At 42.0% G+C, this 15,313-nt stretch overlaps 1 protein-coding gene across 6 annotated transcripts in view; it reads left to right on the top strand.

Moving 5' to 3' along the window:
* Nucleotides 1–15,313, top strand: part of Asph (aspartate-beta-hydroxylase) — a 212,587-nt gene that overhangs the window by 161,640 nt on the left and 35,634 nt on the right. For all 6 annotated transcript variants that reach the window (XM_006237861.5, XM_006237862.5, XM_006237859.5 and 3 more), the window contains one exon: nt 4,679–4,816. In XM_006237861.5, coding sequence (XP_006237923.1) covers nt 4,679–4,816 — 138 coding nt within the window. The remainder of the gene's footprint in view (nt 1–4,678; nt 4,817–15,313) is intronic.

Genomic DNA, 15,313 nt, shown 5'->3' with positions numbered 1-15,313 from the left:
AGCTGAACATTTACAGCTAGGGCAATGCAGGGAACCAACGCATGCAGGCATGCACTGGTGCAGTAACAGAAACAAGTGAACTGTCTACCTGGTCATTACCTTTTTCCTGAGTACAGTTGTCAGCCTGTGTGAACATGACATCAGTCGTGAGGTCACGTACCATGAATTTCTAGCCTTTTCACGACCCCCGTGGTTTACCTGCCAGTAATCAATGAGGCCTGCCTCCTCTGTCCCACACCACCGTAGGAATTCTAACTTCAGAGTCTGAAGATCAAAGTGCAGATGAGACGGCGACCCTTTGTGGCCACTGCCCTTCAGACGTGACATCTAAGGACAACACAGCTTCAAATTGCTAAATTTAATAAGAATGTAAGACCCTCTGGGCAGCAGCTAGAAGCTCAGAGAAGCAAGGGGAGTTGTGACTACACAGCCTTCTGCCAGAAACACGAAGGATCCAGAGCAGCAGAACTCTGGGTGATTGACAGTATTTTCTCTCCACCTTTCTATTCGTGTGTACTTTCCCCCTTTAACCTACCAATCATTTGACTAAAATAGAACAAGACACTAGAAGTGAAGAGGAGGGGGAGGCCTTGCTGACGGGTAGTCATTATTTTGTTCCTTTTTGCTGTAAAAAAGAACCCTCCTTTGAATGAGAAAGACAAGAGAATGTCTGCCACAGTATCCAACACTAGGTAAAAGTCTGTATTCAATCTCTGTAAATATAATTGTCACTAATTAATTTGTCTTTGAACATTCCGTGGCACAGGGCAAAGACGGATAAAAGAAATCTACTTCATCTCCTATCTTAGATGAAAACAGCTCTTACTTCAAGGACAATGAATTCACTACTGAACACTTGTTATGAGCCTGGTATTTAAGCCTAGGGGACTGTTCCACCAGCGATCATCATTAATATGCAAACAACGGCACAGTTCCTGAGTTCGGAACGCTCATAAAGATTCATGCTTACACGGAACAGAAACAAGCCCATAGAAGCCCCGTGTTAGCATAACCCAATATTAGGTGTTGAGTCTGTGTGTCAGAGACTACCCACAGGGAAGCAGCCGCCCTCTGCTTGCATCTGTAGAGCTCACTGCTGGTCTGAGGGAGGATAGACTCCTCAGAGGCAAACCCACAGCCTCCGTCACTGAGGCTGACAAGAAAATGGATTTTAGTGAATCTTTCTGGTAGGATAGAAGAGAAAGAGAGGAAGACAACCCACGGAAGCCCTGGAGCAGTCAGGCTTCAGAGGCTCCGGAACTTGAGTCCACATTCTGTCCTCAACTCTAGTCTCACTCTCCATCCGCAGACCAGTCTGAGGGCACGGCATGGAGCTCCCACAGTAAGCTGGCTTCTCCTCTCTACCATTTTTCTTTTAGATTCTGCCTCTGGTTCCTTTATTGCCAACTTCTGAATCAAAATTGGGGTCAGCCGTAGCTCCTCCCTCTTTTCCTCCCTTCCTGAGGGCAAGTTCCAAAGAACAGACTTCCTGCTCTCATTAGCAGCCCCCACCCCAACCCCCCACGCACACATCTTTCTTCACGGGATGTTAATTCCAGTTTCTCATCAGCCCCCTCTGATTGTTGTAAGAACCTAGTTGTTGCTTCTTGCATTAATTACATTTTCTCCCCAGCCCTTCTTCTCAAAACATTTGTGATTCAATGTGAAGCAAAGCCCTATTTCCATGCAATGTCATTTATAGGTCAACACTGGTAAGTTGCCACCCAGTGTAATGCCCAAAATGTACCAGCCACAATGTACCAACATTCCAGGCAGTCCAGCTCAAGCAGGGCCACTGAGGAGAGATCTGTCACATAGATTGTGTGTGTGTTTAAAGAATACACAGCAATAACTTGACAAAAATAGAAATAGAAATGGCATTGACATAAAATACATTTAAGAAGATAGCCCAAGGCTGGGATGTAGCACAGTTCCTCAAGTGCTTGCCTAGTGTTCCTGTCCCCAACACCACATAGAGTGGGTGTGGTAGCGCATCCCATAGTACCAGCACTCAGGAAGGAAAGACAGGAAGATCAGACATTCAAGGTCATCTTCAACTACACAGCCAGTCTGAGACCACCCAGGCTGCATGGCCCTGTCTCAGAGGAAAAACAAAACAAAATGAAAACAAAGTAGAGGTCATTTACACAAATTTCTTATTTGACTGAACTTTCTAGACATTTTTTGTTGTCATTTTACATGTTTTCTTTTTTTTTCTAAATCTAGCCTAATTTGTTGAATCCATTCTATTTTATACCAGTAGACACCATTTTTAAATTTCTGATCTATCATTGTAAGGATTTTGTTTCTGATAAAAATGGCAGGGGAGTTGGATTTCCAGGCTGTTGTCCAGTGGATGGTGCTGACTGGGAGAGCAGTGCTCACAATACTGTGCTGTACAAATATTGTGTGCAGGTTCCGTAAGGACTCACCTTGTCCAGGCGCTCAGCACAGGGCAGCCCCTGACCCAAGACCGTGAAGGCTGCAGCATGAGCCACACTGCCTCTGTTCGGGTTGTCCTATAATTACTTTTTTATACACTATTCCATCAATAAGGCTAGTCTTTCCAATGAATTATTAATGATTCAAAAATTAACGAACTACCAGACTTTAAAAAAAAAAGAATCATATGTTGTAATTAATGGTGCTTAGTTTAACAGCAGAAGGTTCAGGAAATAAAGTCTTACATTCAAATTGGCTGAAGCCATAATGATCAAATTATTTCAAAGATGAGTTATCTTTCTGTCTTCCTTTTTTCTTTTTCCTTGCCTGACATCTATTAACCATTTTAACTTTCTGGACTTTAAAGAAAGTCTGGGCCTGACTTACATGTTTTTCAAGGAAAATATATAAGAAGTATTAGTATGTGTGCTCTTTGAAATTTTAATGAGAAAGATAATCAAGAATTTTTTGATGGTTTCAAAAGGTGTTACAAAGAGAGAATGAGTGTTTAGCTGGTTTTGAGGGGCCTTGGATTCTAGTCCAAGAATGTAGGCATTAAAGCTCTCAGTTTTGACGGTTATAGAAGGGAGAGATTTGGAGCTGCTAGAAGCAGCTGATGAAGTCATTTATGTCACAGGCCAATCGTAGAGTGCTGTGGAAAATGAGAGGGCCATCAGCACACCCTTGACTCTGCTGAACACAAACATTTTGCAACATGATTGTTAAACACCTTCAAAAGTTAATAATTTAGTACATTAACATGATTTTATTTACTGCCAAGTATTCTTTGATAATAAATAAAAATAATTCAATATTTTCTATGTTTAAATTAATATATCTGTAGTTTTAAAGTATTGAAGTTAACATTAAATTCTTTTTATTGATCAAAAGCATCTAGGTTTAATTGGGTGTGATGGCACATGCCTATAATCTCACCACATAAGAAACCAAGGCAGGAGGATTACACATTGGAGGTTACCCTAGCCTATATAAGGAGACACTGTATAGGATATGGGGAGGGCTGCACATTTTTTTTTTCAAAAATCAGTTCTCAAAAGAGCCATGGTTAGATTTGACACAGCAATGGAAGAGATGGTACTCCATGTGCTACTAAGAAACTCTTCTACCCAAAGACAGTGGGCCTGTAGGTCAGGCAGCAAGAAAGGAGGGCCACTTAAGGGCATATGACCAATCTGCATTAGGACCGGCCATATGGAACAAGTACTCTGCAGCCAGATAGCCCCACCCCGCAAAAGCTAGTCTTACGTGCCATTTGTACCATGAGAGCCAATGTGAAGCCATGAATGTTGTCCCTTATTGCAGAAAAAGCACACACTTCATGAACAAAAGTTTCCCATTAAAAAGCCTGGTATACCGTACAATGTATATCGCAGCTATATCTGCTATACTATTTATTGCCAGCCCAGGATAATATTTCCTTTTTATCCACTCTGTCACCACGGACATCAAAGAAAGTTACTAGGAAAATAAATTTACTCTTGGTTGGTTTTAGCAGCCCATTTTGGTAAATAGTGAATGTATTTGAAATTGCTTAAATCATAATCCACCCCCTTGAGAGAAAATATAAAAATGGAGCTCCCAAAATGAGAGCTAAATAAAAGCATGGCCTCCTTCGATGTCTTACACTGTGAGTATACACAACAAATTACATTTTAAACTGGCTAAGATGTGTGGAAACCAAACTAGGTGAGGCATGGATCCATAGTGTTCACTTACCCTAAGGTTTACAGAAGCTCCGTTAGACCACAGGATTTTCACCAGCTACCATCAGGAAGATATTTATTTTATTATCTCAAGGTACAGATAGTCCCCCAATTAACAAAGGTCATAGTTGTTTGAAGGCTTTTTCAGTTCAGTCTGCATTCAATAGAAGCCACACTTTAGATGTTGATTTCTGAGCTCTTCTCAGCCTAGCAGTGTATAACCATACTGTCCGTGCTGCTCAGCTGTGATGGTGACCTGTGGCTCTGTCAGTCATCCATCATAGGGAGAGCCAGAGGGCCCTCTGCAAGAGCACTGGTGCTGAAGAAAGATACTCTCGTGCATCAGGAGTAATTAGGTGTTCACTGTAGAGTATTGACAGTGAGTCTGTATGGTGGCTAAACGACAATAATTCAAGGAGCATCCATACCAGCTTATGTGACATCCTTCAATTTTGAAATCAAAAATGCTTTCTGGAAAAGAACAACATGAAGCCGCCTTTCTGTTCTTTCAGGCATATAAGTGGTATGAACTTGGGCACAAGAGAGGACATTTTGCCTCTGTCTGGCAGCGTTCTCTTTACAATGTGAATGGTCTGAAGGCTCAGCCGTGGTGGACACCCAGGGAGACTGGCTACACAGAGCTAGTGAAGGTGAGTGTTAACTTCCACAGCAGCTCGTCCAACCTACTTCCTGCTGAAACCACAGATATGGAGGGGAATGCTTGAGAAAAGGTATTTTATTTCTCGTAAGAGAATCGTCTAACTGAAGCCTTCTGAGCCCAACTGCCATTGTCTGTCCATTTCTGTCTTTCAAGCACCCAGCACACTATGCTCTGAGCACTCAGGGACCTTTTCTAACCTAAAGCTCTAAAACCTTCCCATAGTCCCTCCCAATGCAACGTGGTCATATTTATCCTAGCAATAGCCCATTCCTGGTACCAATTTCTGGGCTATTTTGCTTTCTTTGGCTATGATAAAACACTGACAAAAACCCACTTGGGGAGGAAAGGGTTATTTCAGTTTATAGGTTGTAGTACATCATCAAGAGAAATCAGGGCAGGAGCTCAAGGCAGGGACCTGGAGGCAGGAACTGAAGCAGAGACCACAGAGGAATGCTGCTTGCTGCCTGCTCCTCATGGCTTGCTTGACCTGCTTTATTATACATCCAGAGGTGGCACTGCCCACAGTCAGCTAGACCTTCTCCATAAATTGTTAATCAAAAGAAAAGCTCCCATCACTTTGCTCATGGGCCAATCTGAAGAAACCGACTCTTCAATTATGGATCCGACTCTAGTTCAAATCATTGACAAAAAATAACATTTGGGGTGTTAGATGACAAGGAAATTTGTGTGTTACAACAGTTCTCGGACTTCTGAATCTTTGTGCCCTTTATGCTCTTAAAACTATTGAGCTTTGTGGAGTTTTTTGGGGGGATGGGAAGTGGGGACTCTTCCTTTCTATAGAATAATCAAAGTGAAACTGAAACACAATTTCAGTTCTTTGAATTAATTCTTTAAAAATAACCTCAATATGTGATAATACGATTAATTATGTTTTCAAAAGGAATCATCTTCATTTAGATGTAGAATCATTTTCATATAGAATCTAAATAGAAAATGTAATGAGAAGATTGAAATTATGACATATTTTTACAAGTCTTTTCAGTGCCTGCTTTAGTAGAAGATGGCAGGAATCTGATGTCTTCTCCCCACTTCCATTGAAGCACTGTTGTTAGAGATTACATAGCTCCTGGAAATTCCTCTGTAGCCCAAGTGCATATGCAAAGAGCTACATGTTCCTCTGTATTATCTAGAAGATAGTTTGGGCCTTTCAAATTCCTGAAGGGCCCAGAACCTCAGGCATTCCTGGACTGGACTTTGAAAACTTTTGGCCTTAAAGCCACAGAACAAGAAAGTAGTTATAAATATTTTACAAATGATCATAACAACTAGATAATAAACACAGTTATTCTAACACCATAACAACTATAAAACATGGGAACATTTTACATCAGTAGATTGAATCTAAACGTAAAGATTACATGTGATTTTGTTAGCGATTAGTGAGCTTATGTTTGCTTTAAGTAAATGTGTTCTCAGACTCATTAATAAAATGGGACTGGGTATTGATTTACTAACAATTTGCTTTATATTTCAAGTGGAGAAAATGTGTATCATCGGTCAGATGGGCTTTAGTCAGTTTTTAGAAGGTGATACATTCTGGTTTTCCAATAACTATGGATTTTATGTATGAAGAAAAGGACAGGGTGACAAACATTGCTATTCTAGAACCTGGACGATGGACATGGGGAAGCTCCATGATCCTTTTTTTACGGTTGGATATATGTTTTTAATTAGTCACTTCTTTTGCTTTGTTTTTGCTTTGTTTCTTGTTTGTTGTTGTTGTTGTTGTTGTTTTCATGACAGGGTTTTTCTGTGTAGCCCTAGATATCTTGGAACTTGCTCTGTAGACCAGGCTGCCCTTGAACTCAGAGACCCAACTTCTAGTCACAGGTTGAATGAAAAACCACCTGGAATAAAATGTCTTTAAGACCTACTCGACTTTATTGATGAGTCTGGTCTGCCTAGGAGGAAGAACTACAATCTGCTTCCAATATACTTATGAAGCAGGCCTTATTGACTGTTTGTTCTTATTTCGTATAACTGCATATCTTATAGTCGTGCACTCCAGTGTTAAAGCCAGCTTCTCTTCCTCAGGCTTTAAGCTCTTGGTCAGTCGGGAAATAGTCTAGCAGTGCTCTTTGAGGCTTCTCTTAAGAGGCCCCACATCTGAGCAGGAAGAGCACAGGAACATCTCTGTGAATCCTAAGCTCTTAGTGATGTCCATCATATATGTTTCCTTGTCGGACTCCATCTTCCCTCAGAACACACGCTGAGCTCTTCCGACTCCTCTGGAAGTTCATATTTCCTGGACTCTGAAAGTTGGGCTGCCTGCTGAAGCTTTCAGGATACTTTTAAATTCAAGTGACAGATATTAAACCCAAAGATTGCTTTAACAACAGGGAGCCTGATTGATTGACATAGCTGAAAGCCTGGTATTAGAACAGATGTGTGTGTTGGGGGGTGGGGAGGATTAGTTAGGAAGATGGTTTCTGGGCCTCACCCTTCCTCCTTAGTCTGCTCTGTCTTCAATGTGAGAGAGATGTCAGCAGCACTTGGACTGGAGCTGGGAAGAATAAAAGCACCATTGGGCCATTACACAAATACTAGAGACTTCTGGGAAGAGCCTCTCCTATTGGTAATGATATGTCAGATGGCACTCGTGGGTACAAGGCACCATGAGACACAGAGTAGCTTCCTGGCTTCCAGGAGGAGAAAGAGTATTGCTTTACCAACCTAGGACACTGGTCTGTCCTTCCAGTCTGACTGAGCCATTTGAGGGGCAAGGCCTTGTGAAGTTGTCCAAAAACCCCAATAAATACATCCAGAGGGCTTTGTCTACATGGAGTGGCTTATCAGGAGGAGGTGGGGACCCTAACAAAGCCAGGGTACATCTGGGAAGGCAGCCGTGTTGTCTGTCGGCACGCACCAGCACAAATATCTTTTTTCTCTGTTCTTTTTTTTTTTCATTTTTTCTGTTAATTTTTAAAGCTATGATCACTTTTTTGGTTTATTTCCTATGAAAATGTTGACTAGAGTTATACTACCAAATAGATTTCTCACTCTGTAGTCCACATTCAACTATATTAAGGTTATCATTCTCTGGAAAACTTGCATACCGTGTAAACTCCTTCCTATGCCTTTCTAACTTGATGGTTTTAGCCAGTGTCTTGGTTCATTTGTGATGTTATAACAAAATCCCACAAAGAGAATGTTCTGGGGACAGCACAGATCTAGTTCTCGAGATTCTGTATCTGAGAGCTCTAAGATGAATATAGCCATAGTCTATGTCTGGGAAGGGAAAAGCATGCTTCCTGGTTCACTGATGGTGTCTCCTCACTGGGTCTTCATATAGTGGAAGAGAAAAGGCAACATAGTGTCAATACATTACTAAAATTAGTATTAAAATATATTAATGTAATTAATTTATTCATAATAAAATTGTATTAAGCCAAACGATTATTTTAAATAAAGTGCTAATATCCACTAAGCTATTTAAAAAGAAAAGACAGGAATTAACAAGTGTTGATGGGTAGATGGAGAAACATAAACCTTTGAACATTTCCTCACTTTGGAAAACACTGTAGTTGCCCCTCAAATAGCTGAATATAGACTAAGGGTGTAACCCAGCAATTCAGTTCTAGTAGAATCAGGGTCCTTCAAAGAAAAAAACAAATAGACAGATATGGTGGGTTATACCTGTGCTCCAACAGCTAAAAGTGAGGAAGTCCTGACACCTAGTCCAACATGGTGAACCTTAAAAAGTCATGCCAAGTAAGACAAGCTAGTCACAAGAAGAGCACATTATGGACGTGTGTTCTTATAAACTGTCTTCACTAGGCAAATCAACCGACAAAGGAAATAGATACGTGTTCTCTAGAGTCCAAATGAATGGGATCCTGGGGAGTGGCCTCTAATGAGAAAGGGCTTATGTTTTGAAGTGAAAAATCTTTTAAAATTCAAATGTTAATGATTCTTCAAATCTCTGAATCTTGTAAAGTGCATAGAGCTGGTGGAATGACAGAAAACCCAAGCACACAGTGGTTTCGTTATCTGCAAGGTGCGCGCGGCATTCACTCTTATGTCTAAGTAGGAATGCTCTGTAAATATTAGTCATTGTTGCTATGGTGGCTGTAATTTTAATCACGGGATTTTGAGCATCTCTAAAAACAACTGTAAAGTTAATGTTGAAGTGTCCTCTGGTATTGGAATAATAACGTAATAATTAACATCTATTAAATGCTGCCTACAAGTCATCAATGTGCTGAGCACTTTTATATTTCTAATCTAATTAAGATGCTTGCCTAAGTCCCCATCTCTAATGGTATCAGAACTGGGATTTTAACCCACATGGCCTTACCCTCAAATCCATGTCCTCCCTTGTACCCTAGGATGCCCTTCAGAATTGTTGACATTTGTTCTTAGGTCGTTTGATCGTCTCTCGCTAGTATTTCATAATAATGTGTAACTGAGCTTCTGAGTTTTAGCTCTTAATCTGATTCAAACTTAGCTTTTTTTTTGAAGGGAGGCAGAGCCTGGATGTTAATCTGAGAGTCCAGCAGCAAGCAATCTCAGCCAGGGTGACATCTTGCAGCTCAGTTCTATGTGAGACTATTTCATCTTGCTACCTTAACTTGCAGAAATATTAATACCATACCTGGAGTGACCTTTTAAAAGGAAAACCATTTCAGGGAATTAGTGCCATCAGTAATGGCTGAGCGCCAAGGAATAACACAGCCTGTCACGATTCAGTTGCCAAACATACATCAAGATCATCTTCCATTTCAAAATTACAGGTTTGATTATCCGGAGTCACCACCCAGCCATTGATATCTTGAAATGGAAACCTTCCAGATACAGTCACTGTCACATTCGATCAAAATGCTTTCAAAATAATTTCTGGGAGCATCTCTAAGTCCCTCAAGTGACTTACATTAACTACCAGTATGTCTTCATTCGGGCTGCTCTGTGTTTAGAGGCAAAGAGGGACATCTCCATGCTGGTTGGGATACAGCAGAGGGAAATGCCATATTACAGCCCCACTTTGTTGACTTGTCGACCCTTACTGCAGAGCTTCTAATTCAGGAGCTCTGACCTTGGGTTTATAAATCTAGATCTCTCTAGAAGCAGAGCGAAGTGTTAACAGCAGCGTTTTCTCCTTGGGGTATATCTTCATTAAAGTTTTCGGCATGTTGCATATCGTTCAGAAATATCATGAGTGCCAAATTCCTGAGAGACATTCAGCTTAAAAATTGATATAAGAATGGATTTAAACCCTTGGTAGGTTGACAATAGAGAGCATTACTTGTACAAGGAGAAAAGCCATCACACACTGAGATTACACTCTGAGATTAGCAGCTTGTCAAGATTAGCAGTTTGATCAGTGCATGTTCATGGCCAGTTTGGATGTAAACGCCCAGGCCTAGAAGTTACAATAGTGCATTCAAAACCCAGCAGCCAAGAGCAGATGAAGCTGTAGGTTAAAATATCCCTCTGGCACGATCTACACACATACACACACACACACACACACACACGCACACACGCACGCACATGCACATGCACACACAGCTCTTGCAATCTCCTCTGAGCGTCAGCAAACAGTAGGTGGAAAGGAGAAGTTTGCCTTTGTTCGAAGTCTTCTTCAGTTGGAGAAGCTTCCAGGAGCACTGTGTCAGTGGTGTGCCAGGAATGATTGATCCGGGTCAAATTCTGTCCGTTCCATTAGATGCTGCTCTTTTTATGAACTCCATCGTGGATGGATGACCTCACCTGGGCAGAATGAGGGATTACCCCAGTAATTACTATGGTAGGGTTCCCACATTTCTCTCTCCGTGATTAAATATCTGAATGGTCTCAAGGAGCTTGAACTTGCTTTGAAATGAAATAGATTGAGGAAGGAAAAACAAGTCAGATTTAGTGTGGAATTAAGCCATGAATTAAGAGGATTAGCAGTTTTACATAAAAGTCAGGGTTGAAAGGTAGAGAAGCAACAAAAGCAGTTCCTTAAGATTTGCAGAGCAGTGTAATCTTTCTGTGTTAAGGCACACTTCTAACTTTGGACCACGGTGATATCATCACTGAAAATGGCAATAAAACAATGAGGTGAATGGTTGAGAGCCTTCTGTGTGAGCCTTGTGGAGGAGCCCCCTGTTAGAGGCAGAGACGTGTTTGCTCTCTGGTCTGGTGCTCTGGAGAAGCAACTGCATTCAACCAAGACTGTTTTATCTCTAAATTGGAAGTAACTACACCATCTCCTCCTCTCTTGCTTGTTCAGACTCAAAACAGGAAACAAGGAAACCCACCACCTAGGATGTCCCTGGGTGCAGTTTAGAGTCAGCTCTGTCCTGAGACTGTAACCGGAGCTGTAGGGCAAAAGGTTTGCCACCCAAACTCAGGCTCAAGCACAGCTTCTAACACCTCAACGAAGAGCCAACTAAGAGTAAGGCGCAGAGAGATTTAATCTATGCTCGTTGGGAAGAAGCACAGAAAAGGTGTCTGGGGTCTCGAAGTTTTATCCTTGGAGTCCTGACACGAGCTTATGTAGACCCTTCTTGACTGACTGACATGCCTATGTGCAGGGGTAAGCGGTAGGTGACCCAATGTAAAGCAGGCTCCCAGCCTCTCATCACCTTGTAGGCCCAAGGTGAGGAATCTTTCAGCTAAAACCTAAGGGCCTCTTTAAGATCATCATATTTAAACCAAGTCTGGCAAAGAACAAAATGTTGAAATGTTGCATCACCTTTGAGTTATTTTAAGCCAAAAGGCAGCTTTTCTTTCACAAAGTAAAGTGAGTTTTCAATATTTGTTAACATGGGGGGGGGGGGATGGCTTTATGGCCAGCGCTTTTGATGAGTACACAGCGCAGCACAGTTGATATTTCAGAATGTCTATAGTTCATATTCCATGTTAGGTTTAAAAATGCTGAGCCACAAGTTCTTGGTCTGCGGCTTGACACACACGTGTACAGATCAATATCTTCAAGGTACATATGGCCATGTGTCTCACTTGCCTTCCGAGTCCCCGAAGCCCTCAGCTTGGAACATGATAAACCCCACAGAAATATAGCTGGGAGCCTAAGGCCTACACTAAAATAACCAACCAAGGCAAGCAGCTCGCTATGAATGAGGCTTGCAGAAGACCACACCCCTATGTTCAGCGACAATCTAGGAAACTTGGCAGTGGCTTCTGTAACATTAGCCTAAACGGCAGGGATCTGATTCACAAATAACACTTTTCCAGGACTTTTTGGCTTAATCAGAAAAAGCCAAGAAGACGCTTCTAACTTTCTAACTTAGCCCCAGCAGACACCCTCCTTTGTCAGATCTTTTATGGTCTTCCCTTGACTCTCCCCCACTCCTCCCACCTAAACTCGATTGGCTAAGCCCAGCACCCTCCAAGCTCAGAATAAATGGCTTCTGCTATTTTTATTTGACTGGTCTTGTTTTATTTTCACAATAAGAAGTGATAGCTACTTTCTTTTCATCTTTATATTCAAGCTTAGAAAAACAGAGCTGGTCAGAATGCATTAGGGCTATCAAGAAGTTTTTTCCTTTGATCTGTGAGTTTTTTATTAAGATTACTGTACAGAGAATTTGCTCTGAGATTCTACACTTGAAGTGGCCTGTGCTCTGTTCGCCTTCCTCAGCCGTGCCCCTCCCCCACCAAGAAGGGGGCAGTGCCTTGATGTTGCTGCTGTGTCCAAAGTATATAACTCCTAAAATAAGATAAATGATCACCATTTCCAAGACAAGATATATAATTCCTAACATGAACACTGAACATATTTCTAGGAAGTTAAGTAAGATGGGACACGTGCACGCGTGCACACACGCGCGCGCGCACACACACACACACACACACACACACACACACACACACACACACACACATATATATATATATATATATATATATATATATATATATATATATGAATGAATCCACCATGGGGATCAGTCTATTCTAATTCCAGGTAAATGAACAGCTGTTGCCTACACGTCCCTTTGACCACACCCCTTCTTTTAATTTACTTCCAGATCCTGTCAAGGTACCTGATACCACTAGAACTTTCACAACTGCCTTGTCTGCAGTCTCAGTTATTTTTTCTTTCAAACTACTTATCACCAGAGCATCTCACTTAGATTACTCTGAGCCCTGTGAGTTCTTGTACTATGTTTCTCTACAGATTAAGATCATAACTCTTTTATTTCTTCTTTTTTTTTAAATATTTATTTATTTATTTTATGTGTAAGTACACTATAACTGTCTTCAGACACACCAGAAGAGGGCATCAGATCTCATTACAGATGGTTGTGAGCCACCATGTGGTTGCTGGGATTTGAACTCAGGACCTTTAGGAAGAGCAGTCAGTGTTCTCAACCGCTGAGCCATCTCTCCAGCCCATCTTTTATTTCTTCTATAAAGGGATCTCGCTTTGTAGACCAGTCTGGCCTGGAACTCAGAAATATTCCTGCTTCTACCATTGCAGTCATAGGACTGAAGGTGTGCATTAACACACACTGAAAAATCTACTTTTTCTCCCCTTTCTCCATTACTTTTATTTGTACGGATTGACTCATCTTCTTGTTGATAAAGAATTATTGAGGACCTGCCGTCTGCTGTTTGCTTTCTTAGCTAGGGCAGGTTCCTACTTGAACATGTTTTGTGGTGGTGACTGGATCATCTCTCTCTCCCCAATTCATACGTTGAAGTGCCAGCCAACAGTACCTCACAACGTGATGATGACGGAAGGTAGGACCTTTACGAAAGTGAGTGTTGCAGTAGAAATAAAAAGGCGGAGGGACTGGTTCCTGCATGTCCTCTGCATGGATCCAGGGGAGCCTTGTGCTCCAGCTGTTTCTCTGCCAGCCGCTTTTACACTCTGTCCCCTTGGCGAGCTGTTACCACGCCTGACACACACATGGAGTTCCTCGGGCCTGTTCTAGCGTGGGCACCACACCACACTAGCCCCAGGCATTCTATAGCCTAGCACGGCTTCCAGAACTGAGACACATTGTCTCTCTGCCCGCCGGGAATTTGCTGGCACCCCCTGTAGCTCGGTAAAATCAAAGTTCTAGAAACTTACAGTTTAACAGTTAGATTTCTATGTTACATTCTCAATCTACAACACATCCACAGAATAAATTCACTGCCAATTAATAAAGACGGAAACCGCCCACCTAGACAAGATAAAATTGACCTGGACCACCTGGATCAGAATCTTCCTCCTCCTCTGTCTCCATCTTCCTTCCCTCGCTCCTCCTCCTCCTTCCTAGACCTTTTCTCCGCCTACCCTTCCTTCTTGTCCAATGATAGGCTTCGCCTTATCCTGGACCTGCCTTGCTGCATAATGACATCATCCTACAGGTGAGTAAATTAAAGTCAGGCCACTGAGGAGGACCCTGACCCCATCTAACTGAAACCCTTCTCAGAGCATGAGATTTAAATCCATAGAACCCAGAGGCGCACCCCTTCAGAAGACAAGCCAGTGAGAAGGGGTCCCAGTGAGAAGACAGAATAGAAGGTTTCCATGCCGCTTTTCAAAGGACCTTTAGTATTAATTGCCCTTCCCTATATCCCTCTCAGAGAATTTTGAAGGAAACTTTTAAGATGAGAAACCCAGGGTAACTGATAAATAACTTAAGTCACTTACCCAGAATCACACAGCTGATAGGCAGCAGAATCAAATGTGCAAAGCAAGCAGCCTATCTGAGAAAGAATGAGAGAGGAGGGAAGGAAGAGAAGAGGAGAGGGAGGAGGGCACAGAAGGGGAGGACAGGAGGAAAAGGAGGAGGAGGTTGTGGTGTGGGGAGGTGGTGGTAGTGGTGGTGGAGGAGGTCTAATTGTGTGGATGTTTATCAACTCCATTTATATCAGTAAGTTCTGATTCCACAAAACATCCACACAATAACTCACAGCCAATTGATATTGATATAAACTGCCCACCTATGTAAGACAAGTTATCCTATAACAACCCGTCCCTTATAAGATATTCATAGCTACCTGTGGCTATTAAGGCCACACGAGGGTAGGTCATCCTTCTCCTCCTTCAGCTTCTTTTCTTCCCCTCCTCCTCTCTCCTCTCTCCAAAACTCTGCACCCACTTTCCCTGCCCAATCACAGGCTTTACCTTATCTTGTGCCTGCCCTCACCTGCATGTAGACATCAATCCATAACTCTGTATCCACCAGCAGGTACATGCATAAAGAACATGGTACATGCATATACCCAGGAGGATACTGCTTGGCCTCTAGAAAAGGAGCCGTTTTCATTTGCAACATCATCTGGTCCTGAAGGAGATATAAGTCAGACATGGAAAAATAAATTCTGTGTGATATTACTTGTATGTGAAATCGGACAGAGTCAAAGCCATAGTAGCTAAGAATGGCACAGTGGTTGTCATGAGCTAAGGAGTGGAGAGAAAGGGGGATGTTGGCCAGGATGGTACAAACTCTGAGTTACAAGAGAGCAACTTGTTGACTACAGGTGTCTTTAAAACGTTCTAAAGAAACACTTATTGTACATA

Source organism: Rattus norvegicus, chromosome 5 (genome assembly GCF_036323735.1).
Source record: "Rattus norvegicus strain BN/NHsdMcwi chromosome 5, GRCr8, whole genome shotgun sequence".
NCBI classification, from domain to species: domain Eukaryota; kingdom Metazoa; phylum Chordata; class Mammalia; order Rodentia; family Muridae; genus Rattus; species Rattus norvegicus.
Note: the sequence above shows the minus strand (reverse complement) of the source record. Positions and strands in the feature narration are given on the sequence as shown.